Source organism: Paramormyrops kingsleyae, chromosome 23, assembly GCF_048594095.1.
Source record: "Paramormyrops kingsleyae isolate MSU_618 chromosome 23, PKINGS_0.4, whole genome shotgun sequence".
NCBI classification, from domain to species: Eukaryota; Metazoa; Chordata; class Actinopteri; order Osteoglossiformes; family Mormyridae; genus Paramormyrops; species Paramormyrops kingsleyae.
The window spans coordinates 9,212,781-9,226,366 of NC_132819.1; the positions used below are offsets into that span (position 1 = coordinate 9,212,781).

At 49.6% G+C, this 13,586-nt stretch overlaps 2 protein-coding genes across 2 annotated transcripts; both read right to left on the reverse strand.

Moving 5' to 3' along the window:
• Positions 1-183: 183 nt before the first annotated feature.
• wasf2 (WASP family member 2) lies at positions 184-7,564 on the reverse strand. The gene is made up of 9 exons (XM_023803893.2): positions 7,407-7,564; positions 5,517-5,693; positions 5,276-5,410; positions 4,930-5,083; positions 4,692-4,809; positions 4,186-4,316; positions 3,751-3,909; positions 2,869-3,314; positions 184-2,771 (listed from the first exon to the last, which is right to left on the reverse strand). The coding sequence occupies exons 2-9, from the start codon at positions 5,647-5,649 to the stop codon at positions 2,614-2,616; spliced, it is 1,434 nt and encodes a 477-aa protein (XP_023659661.2). The 5' UTR covers positions 5,650-5,693; positions 7,407-7,564; the 3' UTR covers positions 184-2,613.
• Positions 7,565-8,503: 939 nt separating this feature from the next.
• On the reverse strand, positions 8,504-13,586 carry LOC111839711 (probable methyltransferase-like protein 24). The gene is made up of 5 exons (XM_023803894.2): positions 13,185-13,586; positions 10,906-11,007; positions 9,930-10,060; positions 9,545-9,767; positions 8,504-8,965 (listed from the first exon to the last, which is right to left on the reverse strand). Exons 1-5 carry the CDS (start codon positions 13,494-13,496, stop codon positions 8,645-8,647), a joined length of 1,089 nt encoding a protein of 362 aa, XP_023659662.1. The 5' UTR covers positions 13,497-13,586; the 3' UTR covers positions 8,504-8,644.

Sequence of the window (13,586 nt, forward strand, 5' to 3'; positions counted from 1 at the left end):
GTGCGCAAGGCCAGGATGCCCCCGCAACAGGATGCCAGTCCACCCGGGGGGGCATATTCAGAGACATGATCACATGCTCAACTACACACATAATGAGGGATTCGAACCCCCAACCTGAAGGGGTGAGGCAGCATTGCTATCATTTCTACTCTAAGTGGAAAACTGAATTGCACAGGAGAAAACTGAGAAGGCACAATGCAATATTTATCATCATTTAGTTGACAGCAAAATCAAATTTGGTAGAGAACTTTGATGAAAACACCAGTGTAATGTATGGTGCCTGGGCACATTTCCTAATTTTAAGTTTGGCCAGTTCAAGGTGGAGAGCCATGGGATTTCCAGGAAGAATGACAACACAGGCAGAAAGTGTTAATTCCACACAGAGAGCAGAGCTGCCATTCAAGGCCCCAACCAGAAAGGCAGGGTTGGGGCCATTCCGGAATGCGTTGATCAATTCCAGTCCAAATCAGGAAATGGAACTGGAGCTCGGATTGGAAAAAAAACTACGGGGAACAGAATTGGAGTTGAATTTGAATTTCAGGGAGATTTAAGTTCCAACTCCAGTTCCATTTCCTGATTTGGACTGTAATTGATCAATGCATTTCGGAATGGCCCCAACCCTGCAGAAAGGCCTCAGGCAGCTGCAGCAGCCAGCGAGGCACCATGAAGCATGGCTTCACCAATCAAAGCTGCTAGTGACTTTACACTAAAAGTCAGAAAGACAAGAACCAACAAACGTACTGCAAATGAATACAAGATCATCATATTAGCTCTGCAATGTCAGACAGTTAAGCGAGGAAACTGAAAGACATCATGAACTGGACCAGCAACACAGAATAACAAATATGATCAAAAGACAGTGGGTGGGGGGGCATTAATTCATTAAAAAAAGAGATACATCAGTGACCTAAAGGTCGTTTTTATCCATTTATGAAATCATTTACATAATTCTGTTCAAGATTAGGGTGAAAAATATACTTCAAACAACTAAAACATACTACCTGATTCAAAGTTTGCATGTCTTTCATATACACACACCAATAAACATCATTGGCAATAAGAATTAAGGCACAACATAATCAGCAAAGGCACCAGGAAAAAAAAACATATGAAATAAACACTCGACACCTGACGGGGGGGGGGGGGATTACCTGATTGGAGATTTGCCACTCTCTTCCGCTCGGTGAGAAGCACCACCAGCCCCTCCACCAACAGCACAAAGGTAAAAATAGGCCCATGAACAGAGAAGATAACCAGAATTTACATTACACATCTCTCAGCCAGCCAGCTTTAGGGGCCGGGGCGTGGGGTTGGAATAGGCTGGGTGGAACCCCCCCCCCCCCAAATCACCACCATCAGTTGCCCAGGCAACAGAACAGGAGTCCTTTAAAAATTAGCTCTATCAAGAATGAAGTATTTGTGCTTTTAATCGTCTAACCACTATTTACTGAAATCTTTCACACCTTGATAAGTAGCCAATTTTAACACGTGGCAGAAGCAGGACCAAGTATGGAAGAGCCATGTCTTTGAAACACTGGACATCCCTAGTTCTGCGTGTGAGCCGCACTGCGGGGCAGAGCACTGCGGGGCAGAGCACTGCGGGGCAGAGCACTGCGGGGCAGAGCACTGCGGTCCAGAGGCACTACCATACACAGGTAGCAGCAAACGTAAAAAGGCACACCGGCTATATATAACAGCACTGTAGCTTTCAACATAAGGGTCAGAGCAGAAGGGCTGCATCAGCGCCATTCCACGGATCAAGCACCGGCTCTCAGAATGGCTGCATGGCTTTGGGGGTCACCAGCCCACTGCTTTACTAACACCTTCCCACAAGGCACCCTGCCTTTCTGACTGGTCACCTCACCGGCCCAGATCATAAATAACGGCCTCAGGTACGAGCAGTAGTTTGATTCTTAATAATAATCATGGCATTTTTTTATTATTATTATTTTTTTTTTAATAAAATTGTGGAGAAGACAATACTGAAGAAATGTTTAACTATGGTGCAGACATAATTGCATAGAACACTCAAAGATTTTTTTGATATCATATGAAGGCTAATAAAGAATGCATTGGCTTACAGAAAGTTCCAGAAGGACCAAAGACAAAAAATATAATGAATGCGTTTCGCACACTTGGCCAGACTTTGGTTGACTGCAGTTAAGCTGGGCACACAGACAGAGACATACTGACACATAAAACTGTCTCAGTTCGCCTGCCCATGGTGGAGAGGCTGAAGGGGTCCATGAATACTTCATGTGACGGCCTTGGAGTAACAGGACCAGGGTGCGGGTGGGCGGGCTGGGAGGCCACAGTGTATACATGCAGAGGAGGTGCTGTGCTAACAGGCCAGCAAGCTAAACGGGCTTAACAGGCCAGTGTCAGGGCTGGAACATTTTAGCATGTATGAGAAGCTTCTCGATCTGTTAACTCACACGTGACTTGCTGTTGGGAGAAATTTAGTAGGAAAGCTTTCGATTGATTCAGTCCATAACTAGATTAATAATTATCATAGGGGTCCCTGGACAGAGGGAAATGGAGAGAGACCACCCTCCACACCTTAGAGAGTGTGAGCAGTAGCTGAAGGCTGCAGTGACCACGAGGAAGGAGGTCTCATTCAGACCACTCCTCATCATCGAACTCAGAGGAGTCATCCTCGGAGTCGCTGCACTCCACCGCGATGCGGCGCGACAGGATGGCTGCCACGTCGTTGCCCACGTGGTCCCGCTTCTCCTGCTCGCGCTGTTCCTCCACCTTTCGTAGGTTGAATCCTGGAGGCAAAGGTCATAGGTCAAGGTCAGGAGGTGACAGGCAGGTGAGCAGGGCGACAGGGGAGGAGGAACGGGCGGGGCAACATGGACACACTACCTTGCCGAATGGCTTGCAGCAAGTCGCTGCGTGCACCTCCTGCAGCCACCTGCTGAGTTTTGGGGGCGCTGGGAGACGCAGTGTTGGCAGAGGAGAGGGGGGGAGCCGGGGGTCCTGGAGGAGGAGGGGGGCCTGGAGGAGGCGGCGGAGGTGGGGGTGGGGGAGGCCCTGCGGGTGGCAGGGAAGGTGGAGGCGGAATAGCTGCTTGATCCTCGGAAGGAGCCAGAGACGGTGCAGGTGGAGACGGGAAGTTGGGGAGGGAGGTGGGTGGGGAAAGGGGGCTGCCAAAATCGGGGGGAGGGGGAGGGGCCATCTCAAAAGGTGGAGGGGGTGGAGGGACAGGCGGAGGAGCCAGGCTCTGGTGAGGACTCATGGGTGGAGGTGGCGGAGCGTGTGCAGGGCTCATCATGTGTGTGTGAGAGGGGTCCCTTTCAGCCTCGCTACTCCTGCAAAGGAGAGGCAGCAGATATGCTGGGTTAGAGGATAACAGGACAATGGGGCAGGGCCTCCACTGCGTTTACACCACATCAACACTAGGGGGCACTCTAGTGCTCTGATCAAACATTTCTGAAGGGAGGGGCTGCTCATGGCAGACTTCGGCAGTCACACAAAGCCCATTTATTTCCCTCTATTCTCACAATCTATCAAATGGGCCATTAAGGCTCAGAAAAACCCCGGAGGACGTCACGCGCCACGCTCCCTTTCCGCCGTGCGCTGCTGCTGTTACGCAGGTTGCTGAATCGTGCGCCGCTTCGTGACGCTCATCTCAATGTCGAGCTTTAACAGCCAGCAAGACACTGGAACATCTGCTCAGGCAGGATCTCATGCTCATGTTGACTCACTCTCCTGCTGGTGCCGAAGGCTGGGGAGGGCGGAGCTTACGTCATGTCTGGAGGCGGCGGGGGCAGGAACTCATCAGGCGGCGGTGGCTGCAGGGGGGAATCCATGTCGTAGGAGCTCTGGTCCAGGTAGCCGTCTGAGCCGTAGGTGCCCAGCCCTTCCCCCGAACAGATGCTCCCGTTCAGCATCTCGTTGGAGTTCCTACGGCACAGCGAGGAACAGCCAATCATGCAGAGGGTGGGGGCACACTCGCACATGCACAACGGAAGAACAGGGGGGATAGGGCAACACACAGACACAAACACAGACCCCCCCGCCCCCCACAACGCTCTGATGCATTACTGCAGGTCACCACATGGGGGCGCCAGAGGAAACATACAGAGTCAACATTCCCCGATCTCAAGGCACTAAACAAAGCTACACACTATGTCACTATCTCACAGACAGACAGATACACACATCCCATCCTGGACTTACATTTCCATGTCGCCATCGTTTTTGGGCACCACAAACTCCTTGCCCATTTTCAGCCTCTCCCACTCATCCTTGCGGGTCTTGACCTTCCGTGGGTTCAGGTTGCCACGATTCGGGTTATCCCGCTTCTCTTTCTGCTCGCGGGCAGGGAGAGGGAAGCATGAGTGCCGCACGGAGAGTTCCTGTGACTGCTCGCTGCCCTACATGCTGACACTGGAAGGAACTACACTGGCATCCAAACGGACGCTCTGACCATGTGTAATCTGAGCTGCTTTAGTGCCTGCAATTGATTCAAATGAGCAGTGTGGCATTAAGCATTATCTGAGTAGATACAATCAGCAGCGGGGTGACTGCAAAGGCCTGTAATGTGCTTTCATGCCTACTCAAGAATGCAATAGATGAAAAGGTACTGCAGTGTGATGCTTTAAAATGCAGAATAATGCAACACGATGCAAGTACTATAATGAGCAGCGATAGAGATGCAACCGAACACGACGCAGCTGGCTGACCCTATGCTTTCGCTTCTCCTTCATGATGTCCTTGGTGTCCTGCAGCATCTTCTCTTTCCAGAGGTCAAAGAAGTAGGAGGGATCAGTGTAGAACTTGAGGGCCTCCTTGCCGTCATCCCTGAGACAGGCGGGTGGAGAAGCAGTGTTAGAACTCGCGGCTAAATGAGAGCGCTAATGTCGCGCGGGGTTGCACTAGCGGGTGGCCACGAGAGACACACGGCCAGCAGGGCATACCCACCTGTACATGGAGAGCTTGCCAAGGGGGGGCGGCTGGTCACAGCTGATGTAGGTCTCCTGAACCGGAACAGGAAGGGAGGGCCGAATGAAGAGCTGCTGATCCTGGGTCAGGTTACTGCGGAAGGCCTTGCGGGTGGTGATGGCCTGCAGGGAAACTACACATGGAGAGGGGGGGTGAGGAATGCGAAGGTTAAGAACAGGAATGCCGGACAGGAACAGAAAGCAGCCTGCACCACGTCTGGAGAACGACAAACATTGGAAAGAAAACGTGATCCATGAAACCTTTTACACCCCATTCTCAGGGCCTTGGTGCAGACTGCCGGGAACCACAGCGGGACGGCTCTCACCTTCCTCCTCTTTGGGGTCCAGCTGTGTCACCTTGACCTGCAGCCGATCAACACGCTCTCCCAGGCTGTTAACGCGCAGGGCGAAGTGGCTGGCCTGGACGAAGAGCTCCCCGAAGACGTCCTCGGCATATCTACCTGGGAAAGGCAAGGGCCCAGCAGGCCACGTCAGTCTCCCCCTGCTGCTACCTCTGAGCTGTGACCCCCACCTCCAACAGCCCCAATACGGCTGGGTTCCACTCACTCAAGCTGCCCAGCTGCCGGATGATGTTGGCCAGTGTGATGTTGGTCACGCATTCCAGCTCACTCTTGACGTTGTTGGGTAGGGTTTGGCGGCACAGGTGCCGAGGCTCTATGTTACGCGTCACCAGCGGCATGGCGATGGGTCCACGTGATGGGGAGAGGGAGGGTCAGCTCACTCCTGATGGGGGGGAGTGAAAATCAGAATCAGTGACAGAGTTTAGGAAATGAAGGATGTCAAGAGGAAGAAGTCAGAAGAGAACTCTTAAAAGAAAGGCTTACACTCAGCGGGTTACGAGGACAAAAATAGACATGGGGGGGGGGGGGGGTCAAAAGCAGAAGCAAAACTATACTGCAAAGACAGGAATGCATATCACTGTCTGCAGGACTACAGAGAGATTTAAAAAATAGCTGAGGAAAAAAACTGTCCCAAGAAGACAAGGCTGTGGAGTACAGGCAGTTCTCGCCTGACCCAAGTAACATGTTCCACAGACCCCTGCGCAAGTCAAACTTTATGCAAGTCGAATTTAACTTCCCCATTCAAAACAGCAAATAGCCCAAAGACTTCCTAGTAATGGTCGCGCATCCCTCATCACTTGGTACAACACGCTGAAATAAATGCATTCGTGTCAGCAGACAGAGTAAAGCAGGATTAAAGAGTCTGTGTTTCAATATAATATACGTTTTATCAGATTAAAATAGCTAATTGAAATATTTTCTTTGTGGCCTATTAAACATCGTGTAGGGACCGAAAAAAACTGCGTTCACAGTATGAATTTTGTATACAGAAAAATTCTGTGTAACGTTTGCTACAAAATATAAAGCGTATAATATGTAAAATTTACAAAACATAGGAAGCTCTCACAAATCTAACTGAAAAAGAACATAAATGCTGGGTGAAATCTACATGCACGCAATTAGGTTGCGCCAAAATAAGCAACATTATTTTATTGACATTTTTGATAGGCAAAATAATTAATGCTTGAAGGCAATTATATTAGTACAATATTCTGCCAGCGTCTTAAGGGTTCGTTTTTACTCCTAAGCAAGACGGTATATGCTTTGGGCGGGGGGGCTATACCGACATATTACTGTAAAGGAGGAAAAAATGACAAACGGCTTCCTTTCAAGAGAATATTTTAAAAGAAGAAGCGCATTGTGAAGAGTGAAGCTGAGCCGGAGAGAAGCGGACGGACGTGCGGCGGCGGCGGCGGTTTGGCTCCCTCGCGCGGGGCAGAGGGCCGCGGAGCCCAGCAGCCGGACCGGTACCGGCCCGCATCGTTCCGGGTCACACCGAGCTGACATAAAAAGCTGGAAGGGAGCAGAGTTACCGGCCGGGATGAGCTGCCTCTCCTAACAGCACGCAGAGCCCCTTCCCCGTTACTCTCTAACGCACTTAGGCGGTATTTCTCGTAAATTACATTCAGACACAAGCTTCGTAATGTAAGCTGACAGTCAAGAAAGGGTGACCAAAGTACCATGTGGGCTAAAGAAAACTTCAACAGTCATCTTAGGAAAAAAGTATTTCATTTCTTAGCTAGCTTGGGAGCTAAAGTGCTAACTGCAGCCAGCGCCCAGACTGATCTCACTCTCGACATGGACCTTCTTAGCTCTCGAAGAACAATCGTATTTCTTTTACCACCATCATCACCATCCCAAATTAGGGACAGAGTATGAACATATAATACGAACATTCCTCTTAAACGAGCCCCTCTACTGGAAAAAAACTCTTATTCTACCAAAGGTTTCGTTATCTGAACTTTAGCAGGAAGTAAACCGAAAACACCCATAATTATGGAAGCAGCGCCGATAGAAAAAAAATCTGACAGGCGTTTTGTTCAAACTACAGCTCTTAGTATTTAGATGAGTAGCACAGACACTGAAGGAATCCTACCTTTCCGGGTGAGAAAACTCGCTAACGGTGTGATCCTCGAGTTGTTCACGTACGATCTGTGCAAACTATCATCTTTAAATTGAGAATTCTTGGCACCGAGGAAAAAAAGTCTACATTGACCGCAACTAGAAGCTCAAGCAGAAGCGCAGAAGGTCCCAGATTTGCGTACTTTTGATTGGTCGCCGCAGCGGTGTGGTAACAATTGATTGGCTGCTAGCACGTCAATTTTGTTCTAGCGCTCGGATATGGAAATATGGACGTAAATTGCGTAACTCCACCCAAATAACTGGTAAACATCTTCCGTGGCGTTCGCATATTTGATTCAGAATGGAAGTAGGGTGGGGAGTCACGGCATTCCTCAGTGCTGGGCTTGTTGGAGCAAAGTCAGTGGTAGAGTTTGCTGAGCCGTGGCAATATGGCACAACTTCCGCTCAGGTCTCGTAAAGCTAGTGGGTAAAATACGTCTTTGGAGGGAACCTGATCAGCAGACACAACTACTGTCGTTGACAAGTCTTCCTTTCTTCTTGCACAGCTGCTGTGAACAAATGTGACCAGCCGGGAATCGCCGCAGATAAGAACAGCTTAAATACTACCGACCAGAACCCCATTTAATAAACATCATGATAAAATGTCATGACGCTGATATCCACGATTACTTTATAATGGCTCGTTATAATGCAAATTATGTTTCTATACCAAGTACTACAGGCGAGCAAGATGTTTGCGGTACTTTATATTGAATTAATACAAAAGATATGACAACTTAAATTTTTTTTTTACTAAAATCTTTATAAATATCAGATGACTACTACAAAGTGAAACAACGGTAATAAAACAGGATACAATTCTTTAAAAACATAAATGGCGACTTAAGAGAAGCTTCGGGGTGGCGTTTCAAAGCCATTTCTTAACGCACTGCGTTGACCGGTGTCACGCAGGTACCGAAAGGTGTCGGACACATTTCACCGGGGTCCGGTGGAGACGCTGACTGTCCGCGTCCTTATTTACGGCGGCGTAGTTTCTTCTCCTTGATCGAAGTCGCAACCTTTCAGTGCTCCAGACGTATGCAACACAACAAAACGCAAGCAGAAAGGGGAAAAACTTATTTTCTGGTTTAATTGCAAGAAGAAAAAAAAAGATTCAAGGTCATCCTTCGTATTCAAAGAATCTAGCTTTGCTCTTTCTGGGAAAGTTCATCCTTCTGACTTAGTTGGTGGGTGCTTGTATAGTTATGTGACTCAGTCACTGCCGAGCACCCCCTCAGTTTTGACCCAGGTGAGCGTGTACGTGCTGTGCACCTTTGGCAGTGGGTGCCGCAGGATGGTGTTCCCAGTGCCCGTGGCACTGTGCAGCAGGCTGAAACCCGCCGCGCCAAGCCCACGGATGGCACTGTACCAGAAGCGCACCACCTCGGTGTCACTGCCGGCCACCTCGAACCCGGCCCACTGCAGGTGCACTGTGAGGAGCAGCTGCTGGATTCTACCCAGGGTGCCGTCGAGAGCCCAGCTCTCCAGGACACGCCATTCTGCGCTCTCCAGGTCCGCGTTTAGAAAATGAACCTGAACAGAACATGGAGGGGGACAGATGGTCAGATATCTTCAGCAATCAGACACAGACATAGGCCAGGATGCAAATGCACAGATGGACACACATTATATAGCTGAGTCAATATTCATTGTAGGCACCCAGTCATGCACACATTCAGAAATTACACCATGCACAGACTAATTCGCTTGGCGATAATTGTATGATAACGTTTTAATTGTCCAGGTACAAAATAATGAAGTTAAGTAATTATGAATTTTTAAAAGTATCATATTTTTAGCCATCAACTGAGGTCAAACATCTGCCATTATGAAAGGCAGAGGCTAGTTGTAGAGTTATTTAATGGGCAAAGACATTCCAGACTGGACTTGACGACTTTCTCCAATGAAGTGAAGCTGAGCTAATGGGGAAACAATGACACCTTGTGGAAATGCTAGGCACTAACAGCTTTCAGGACTGATCGGAGTCCAAGTCCCCACTGGAGGGGCTGGAAGCGTGCATGTGTGAGACAGTGGACACTGTTGCCATGGAGGCTCTCTGTGGCACAGAAAGTGTTGCTGAAGCAATGGAGAGTCAGATGGTGAATTTATCACCTCTCTGTGTCCCAGGGCGTCCATGATGGCACTCAGCCTCCTGGGTAAGCCATGTCCAGGTCTGTTCTGCACCCCTCCTCGGGGCCCCCGCCAGTCAATCCAGATACGGTGCTGCTGAACCTGGCCTGAAGCAGACTCCCTCCTTGGACTTGGGTCAAATTGGTGCACCTCACAACCCGCCCACAGCATCTTCTCCACAAAGGCTCTGTCCTTCTGGTCCATGCTGAAGACAGCAGAACAGGTGGAAAAAGTGGAGTAACTGTCCAACAGGTTCTCACCTGCACAAATTCATCATCTGAATGGCCTTGGCCTGGCAAAGAGACGAGAAGCTTCAATTGGTCCAAAAAGTGTGTCTTCATAAATGTGTCAGTATATGACGACATGCCTGAAGGAGTAGGAGACGCAGGACCGCGGCTGATCCAGCGGCAGCTTCCAGCCATCCGCACACAAGGCCCATGAGCTGGCCTGGGACTCAGCCTGGGACTCGCCTGGAAGGAGCACCTGCGAACACTGCACCTTTACAGGGGGACAGAAGGCGAATGTCACTGGATCACCAATGCGTGATAGATGTACACTACATGGCCAAAAGTATGTGGACACCCCTATTAATTAGAGAAGATAAATTGGCTTATTAAGCTACACCTATTGCTGAAACAGGTGTATAATTAAGCACACAGCCGTTCAATCTCCATGAGCGAACATTGGCAGCAGAATGGTTGGCCATACAGAAGAGCGAGTTCACTTACAAACTCACAGTAAGGGACCTGACCACCCAACATCAACGCCCAACCTGAATGGCAGCAAGTTCCACCAGCCAGGTTCCTGTATCTGCTGGAAGGCCTACCCAGAAGAGAAGAGGCTTTATCGCCACGATGGCCGTCCAACCTTATATCAATACCCTTAGTTCTGGAATGAGATACTGGATAAGCTGGTGTTCGCATACATTTGGCCTGACAGTGTATTGGGCTCTGGTGGCACATTGAGGTTTGGCTCATCTCCACTGGGGATCAGATTACAGGAGAAACATTACAAAGAGGCAGCAACTTCATCTATCTGTGCAAGCATATTATCTACTGAATCCAATATTCATACTTGTGATAATTCTTTGCATTTATCAGTTTTGGTCATTCCTATATACGCTGTATGGCACTGTTAAAATATTGAAGATAGCAATGAAATACAAAATGAGTCGACACAATTCAGTGTCCCGCAACCCAGACCAGGATAAGTAGTTAGAAGATGTTTTGGAAGGACAATGCAGAGGTATTTTACACTGGTGCCGTTTGTTGAGTCCATACGCGCAGCAGAAAGACCAGTCCACACATAAGAAGGTGTGGTGTCGGATTCTCAGGTGGACTTACCTGCGGCGTGGTGATGTAGGTAACAAACCGTTCCACCTCTGCTGTGAGAGAGGGACTACTGGCCGCCCAGGGCCACAGCTCCAGCTGCTGCCTGGCGCCCTCCTATGGACAAATAACATGATTGCATGTTAGATTAGCGCAACATGCTGTGCAGTGGCTGAGTGTAGGTGAAGAACAATCCCTGAATACACAATGAGCTCTGGCACATGCCTAAATGGATTGTGGACCATATGAAAGGGATTTTTTTTTTTATGACTATAAAATATTTGTCAGGGTGATTAATGATGATATTTTTAAGACAGAACCCAAATGTTAGCGTAGTGTATTACCACGCCGGCCAAACCCTACGGGCCAGAATGTACAGAGAACACCCAAAATAATCCCTTAAGTTAGCAGACTTGAACGAAAAAAAGAGCTTGACATTTCCATCCCAGGCTAAGGTTTGAGGGTCTGGCCCTAATGGAGTCTGATTGATCAAGTTGGTATGGTGGTGTACCAATGAGCAAGAGCCCCTCTGCTCCCATACTGCATTCGGGGCTACTCAGCAAGTGCTCTGATGGCCACTGCTCACGTTTAATATGTTACAGCTGGACCAAACATGTAGCAGAGGATTCTGGGTAAAGTTATGAGGTCACACTTGAAGGTCAAACCACAGAAAATGGAGAGTAAGTACAGCACGATAATTTAAGTGCAAGTCTGAGTGCCTGAATACTTTGGGTCTGTCAGACCAGTTTTTTTTTTTTTGGGGGGGGGGGTCATTACGGTTCAGAAAAACCAGCCATGGCAGGGTTGGAGGTTGGGACCTTTCTGTCTCCTGTGTCTGTTTCTAGCCCCCACCTGGGGGCATTTGGCGTTTTGAATACCCTGAGAATTATTCTCATTCCTACCCAACAACTGCACCCCACCCCCAACAGTACGCAGACCCCCCCCCCCCCCCCTTCCCCACCACCTACAACATGTCACCATGGAGATCACCAGCAAGAAAAAGGGGGTGGGTGGGGGAATGACTCACTAGACAAGCCTGAGTCAGAGGATTTTCCCTGGGGGGCTGGGTGTGCACCGAGAGAGAAGCACGAAAAAGGAGAATGGGAGAGGAGAGAAGATGGTGGGGGACACAAACTGGGTTACACCCCGGGGAAGGAGCCGCAGGAGCCGCACCTCCTCGTCACGCTGCGCCTAAGGTGCCTCTGGGTGTTGGTGTGGCGGCCCCGTCGGCACCTTCCCCCATTGCCCAGCACTTAGCCAAGGACCAGCTCTGCTCCCATTCCCAGTACATTGTTCCCAGGCTAGTCTGCGTTCCCACACTGGAGCATCAGGCACCACGCAAGCGTGCCCGCTGGCACCTCCCCCATGCCGGGCTCCAGCGACGCGTACCCAGCTGCCACACCTCACCACCGTGGCACTCAAAAAGCCATCTAAATGCGCTGTGGGGGCTGTGGCATCATCTGGTTGTATAAGATGCAAAAAAACCAAAAAAAACACAGTACTGGCTAAAATCTGTAGGTTACGTGGGGGCAAAATTGAAAAGAAATTTTAACTTATATGCAACTTGATATGTCTCAGAGACCTTAGTCTGTCTTTATACCGTGACACCACCAGCGTAGCATACACTGAGCAACAGTTTTACTTGATGGTATTACCATCTATAACCCTTGTAGATAGATTGGCCAACTTTATGTAAATGCATTGGTAGTTGCAAATGCTGAGGTAGCCTACCGTTGCAAAATAATGGAAAAAAGAAACTTTGCCCTTCAGATGCAATCCATTTTGGTGCGTGACATTAAACATGCTGATTTGTTATTTCGCATCTCAAGACGGATTTGCATTTATACCATGTGCCTTTTACACCAAAGCGAAAGTTCATTTGCGCACTGGCCGGTTTCTCCATTTGGCGTGGAAACAGAGGGTAGCTTCGCTAGAGCTAATTTTAGTTTCAAAATACTGCCGTCTGCTGCTGTCTTTGCTGGTTTTTTAACCGACTGGTGAGACTGCTGACGACTGTGCAAGGTGAGGTCCCCATCGGCGCCCGCTGTCACACTGCAGCTGCGCCACAAACGCTTATCGGGCGCCGGATCGCCTGTACTTCCCAGCGCCTGTTATAAATCTCTCAGTACATTCGTGTCATCACAAGGCGAGCAGTTGGGAATGTCAGTTAAAACTGCACCTCATACACTGACAGGTTTATACCAGTGTTGGGTTGTGCAAAGCTGGTCCTGTGCCCTTTGTCGTCTTATGAATGACTTTTCTGCACATATATCGAGTGCTGTATGTGTATTTACCTGCCGTGGGGATTCTTCCTTCCGGGCTTCATACCCTTGTGGACCGGACGCCCCTCGGGGCCCCTCCTCCTCGTCCCAGAGCTCGGGGCCCCCGTTCTCTGCGTTCCGGGAGTTGACGCTGCCGTCCGGTAGAGACAGACTCCGGCCGTTCTCGATGCTAATTATGGTGAAGGCGAACTCCTGGGAGGAGTCGTCGCGGTGAGTCCCAGGTAATTTCACTCCGACCAAAATCTGCAGGACCAGGAGCAGTGGTATGATCAGCAGGCAGAGCCGCGGGAGAAGGCGGCGCAGACCAGTGCTGCCGGCTCGCATGGTCCTGTCGCACAGCAGACCATAGCGTTGTATCGCCTCGGATAAAGCGGTCCGCTGGAGCCTGGACCTTATCCGGGCGTGGGAGTGGGA

What these genes read in the sequence shown, in the direction of transcription:
- wasf2 (XM_023803893.2), bottom strand. Translation starts at nt 5,649, where the DNA reads ATGCCGCTGGTGACGCGTAACATAGAGCCTCGGCACCTGTGCCGCCAA. An exon ending in CCGGCAGCTGGGCAGCTTGA is followed by an intron (nt 5,411 to 5,516) that starts GTGAGTGGAACC and finishes TGCCTTTCCCAG; the next exon opens with GTAGATATGCCGAGGACGTC. An exon ending in GGACCCCAAAGAGGAGGAAG is followed by an intron (nt 5,084 to 5,275) that starts GTGAGAGCCGTC and finishes CTCCATGTGTAG; the next exon opens with TTTCCCTGCAGGCCATCACC.
- LOC111839711 (XM_023803894.2), bottom strand. Translation starts at nt 13,496, where the DNA reads ATGCGAGCCGGCAGCACTGGTCTGCGCCGCCTTCTCCCGCGGCTCTGC. An exon ending in CCTACATCACCACGCCGCAG is followed by an intron (nt 10,061 to 10,905) that starts GTAAGTCCACCT and finishes CCCCCTGTAAAG; the next exon opens with GTGCAGTGTTCGCAGGTGCT. An exon ending in TGCGTCTCCTACTCCTTCAG is followed by an intron (nt 9,768 to 9,929) that starts GCATGTCGTCAT and finishes TGCTGTCTTCAG; the next exon opens with CATGGACCAGAAGGACAGAG.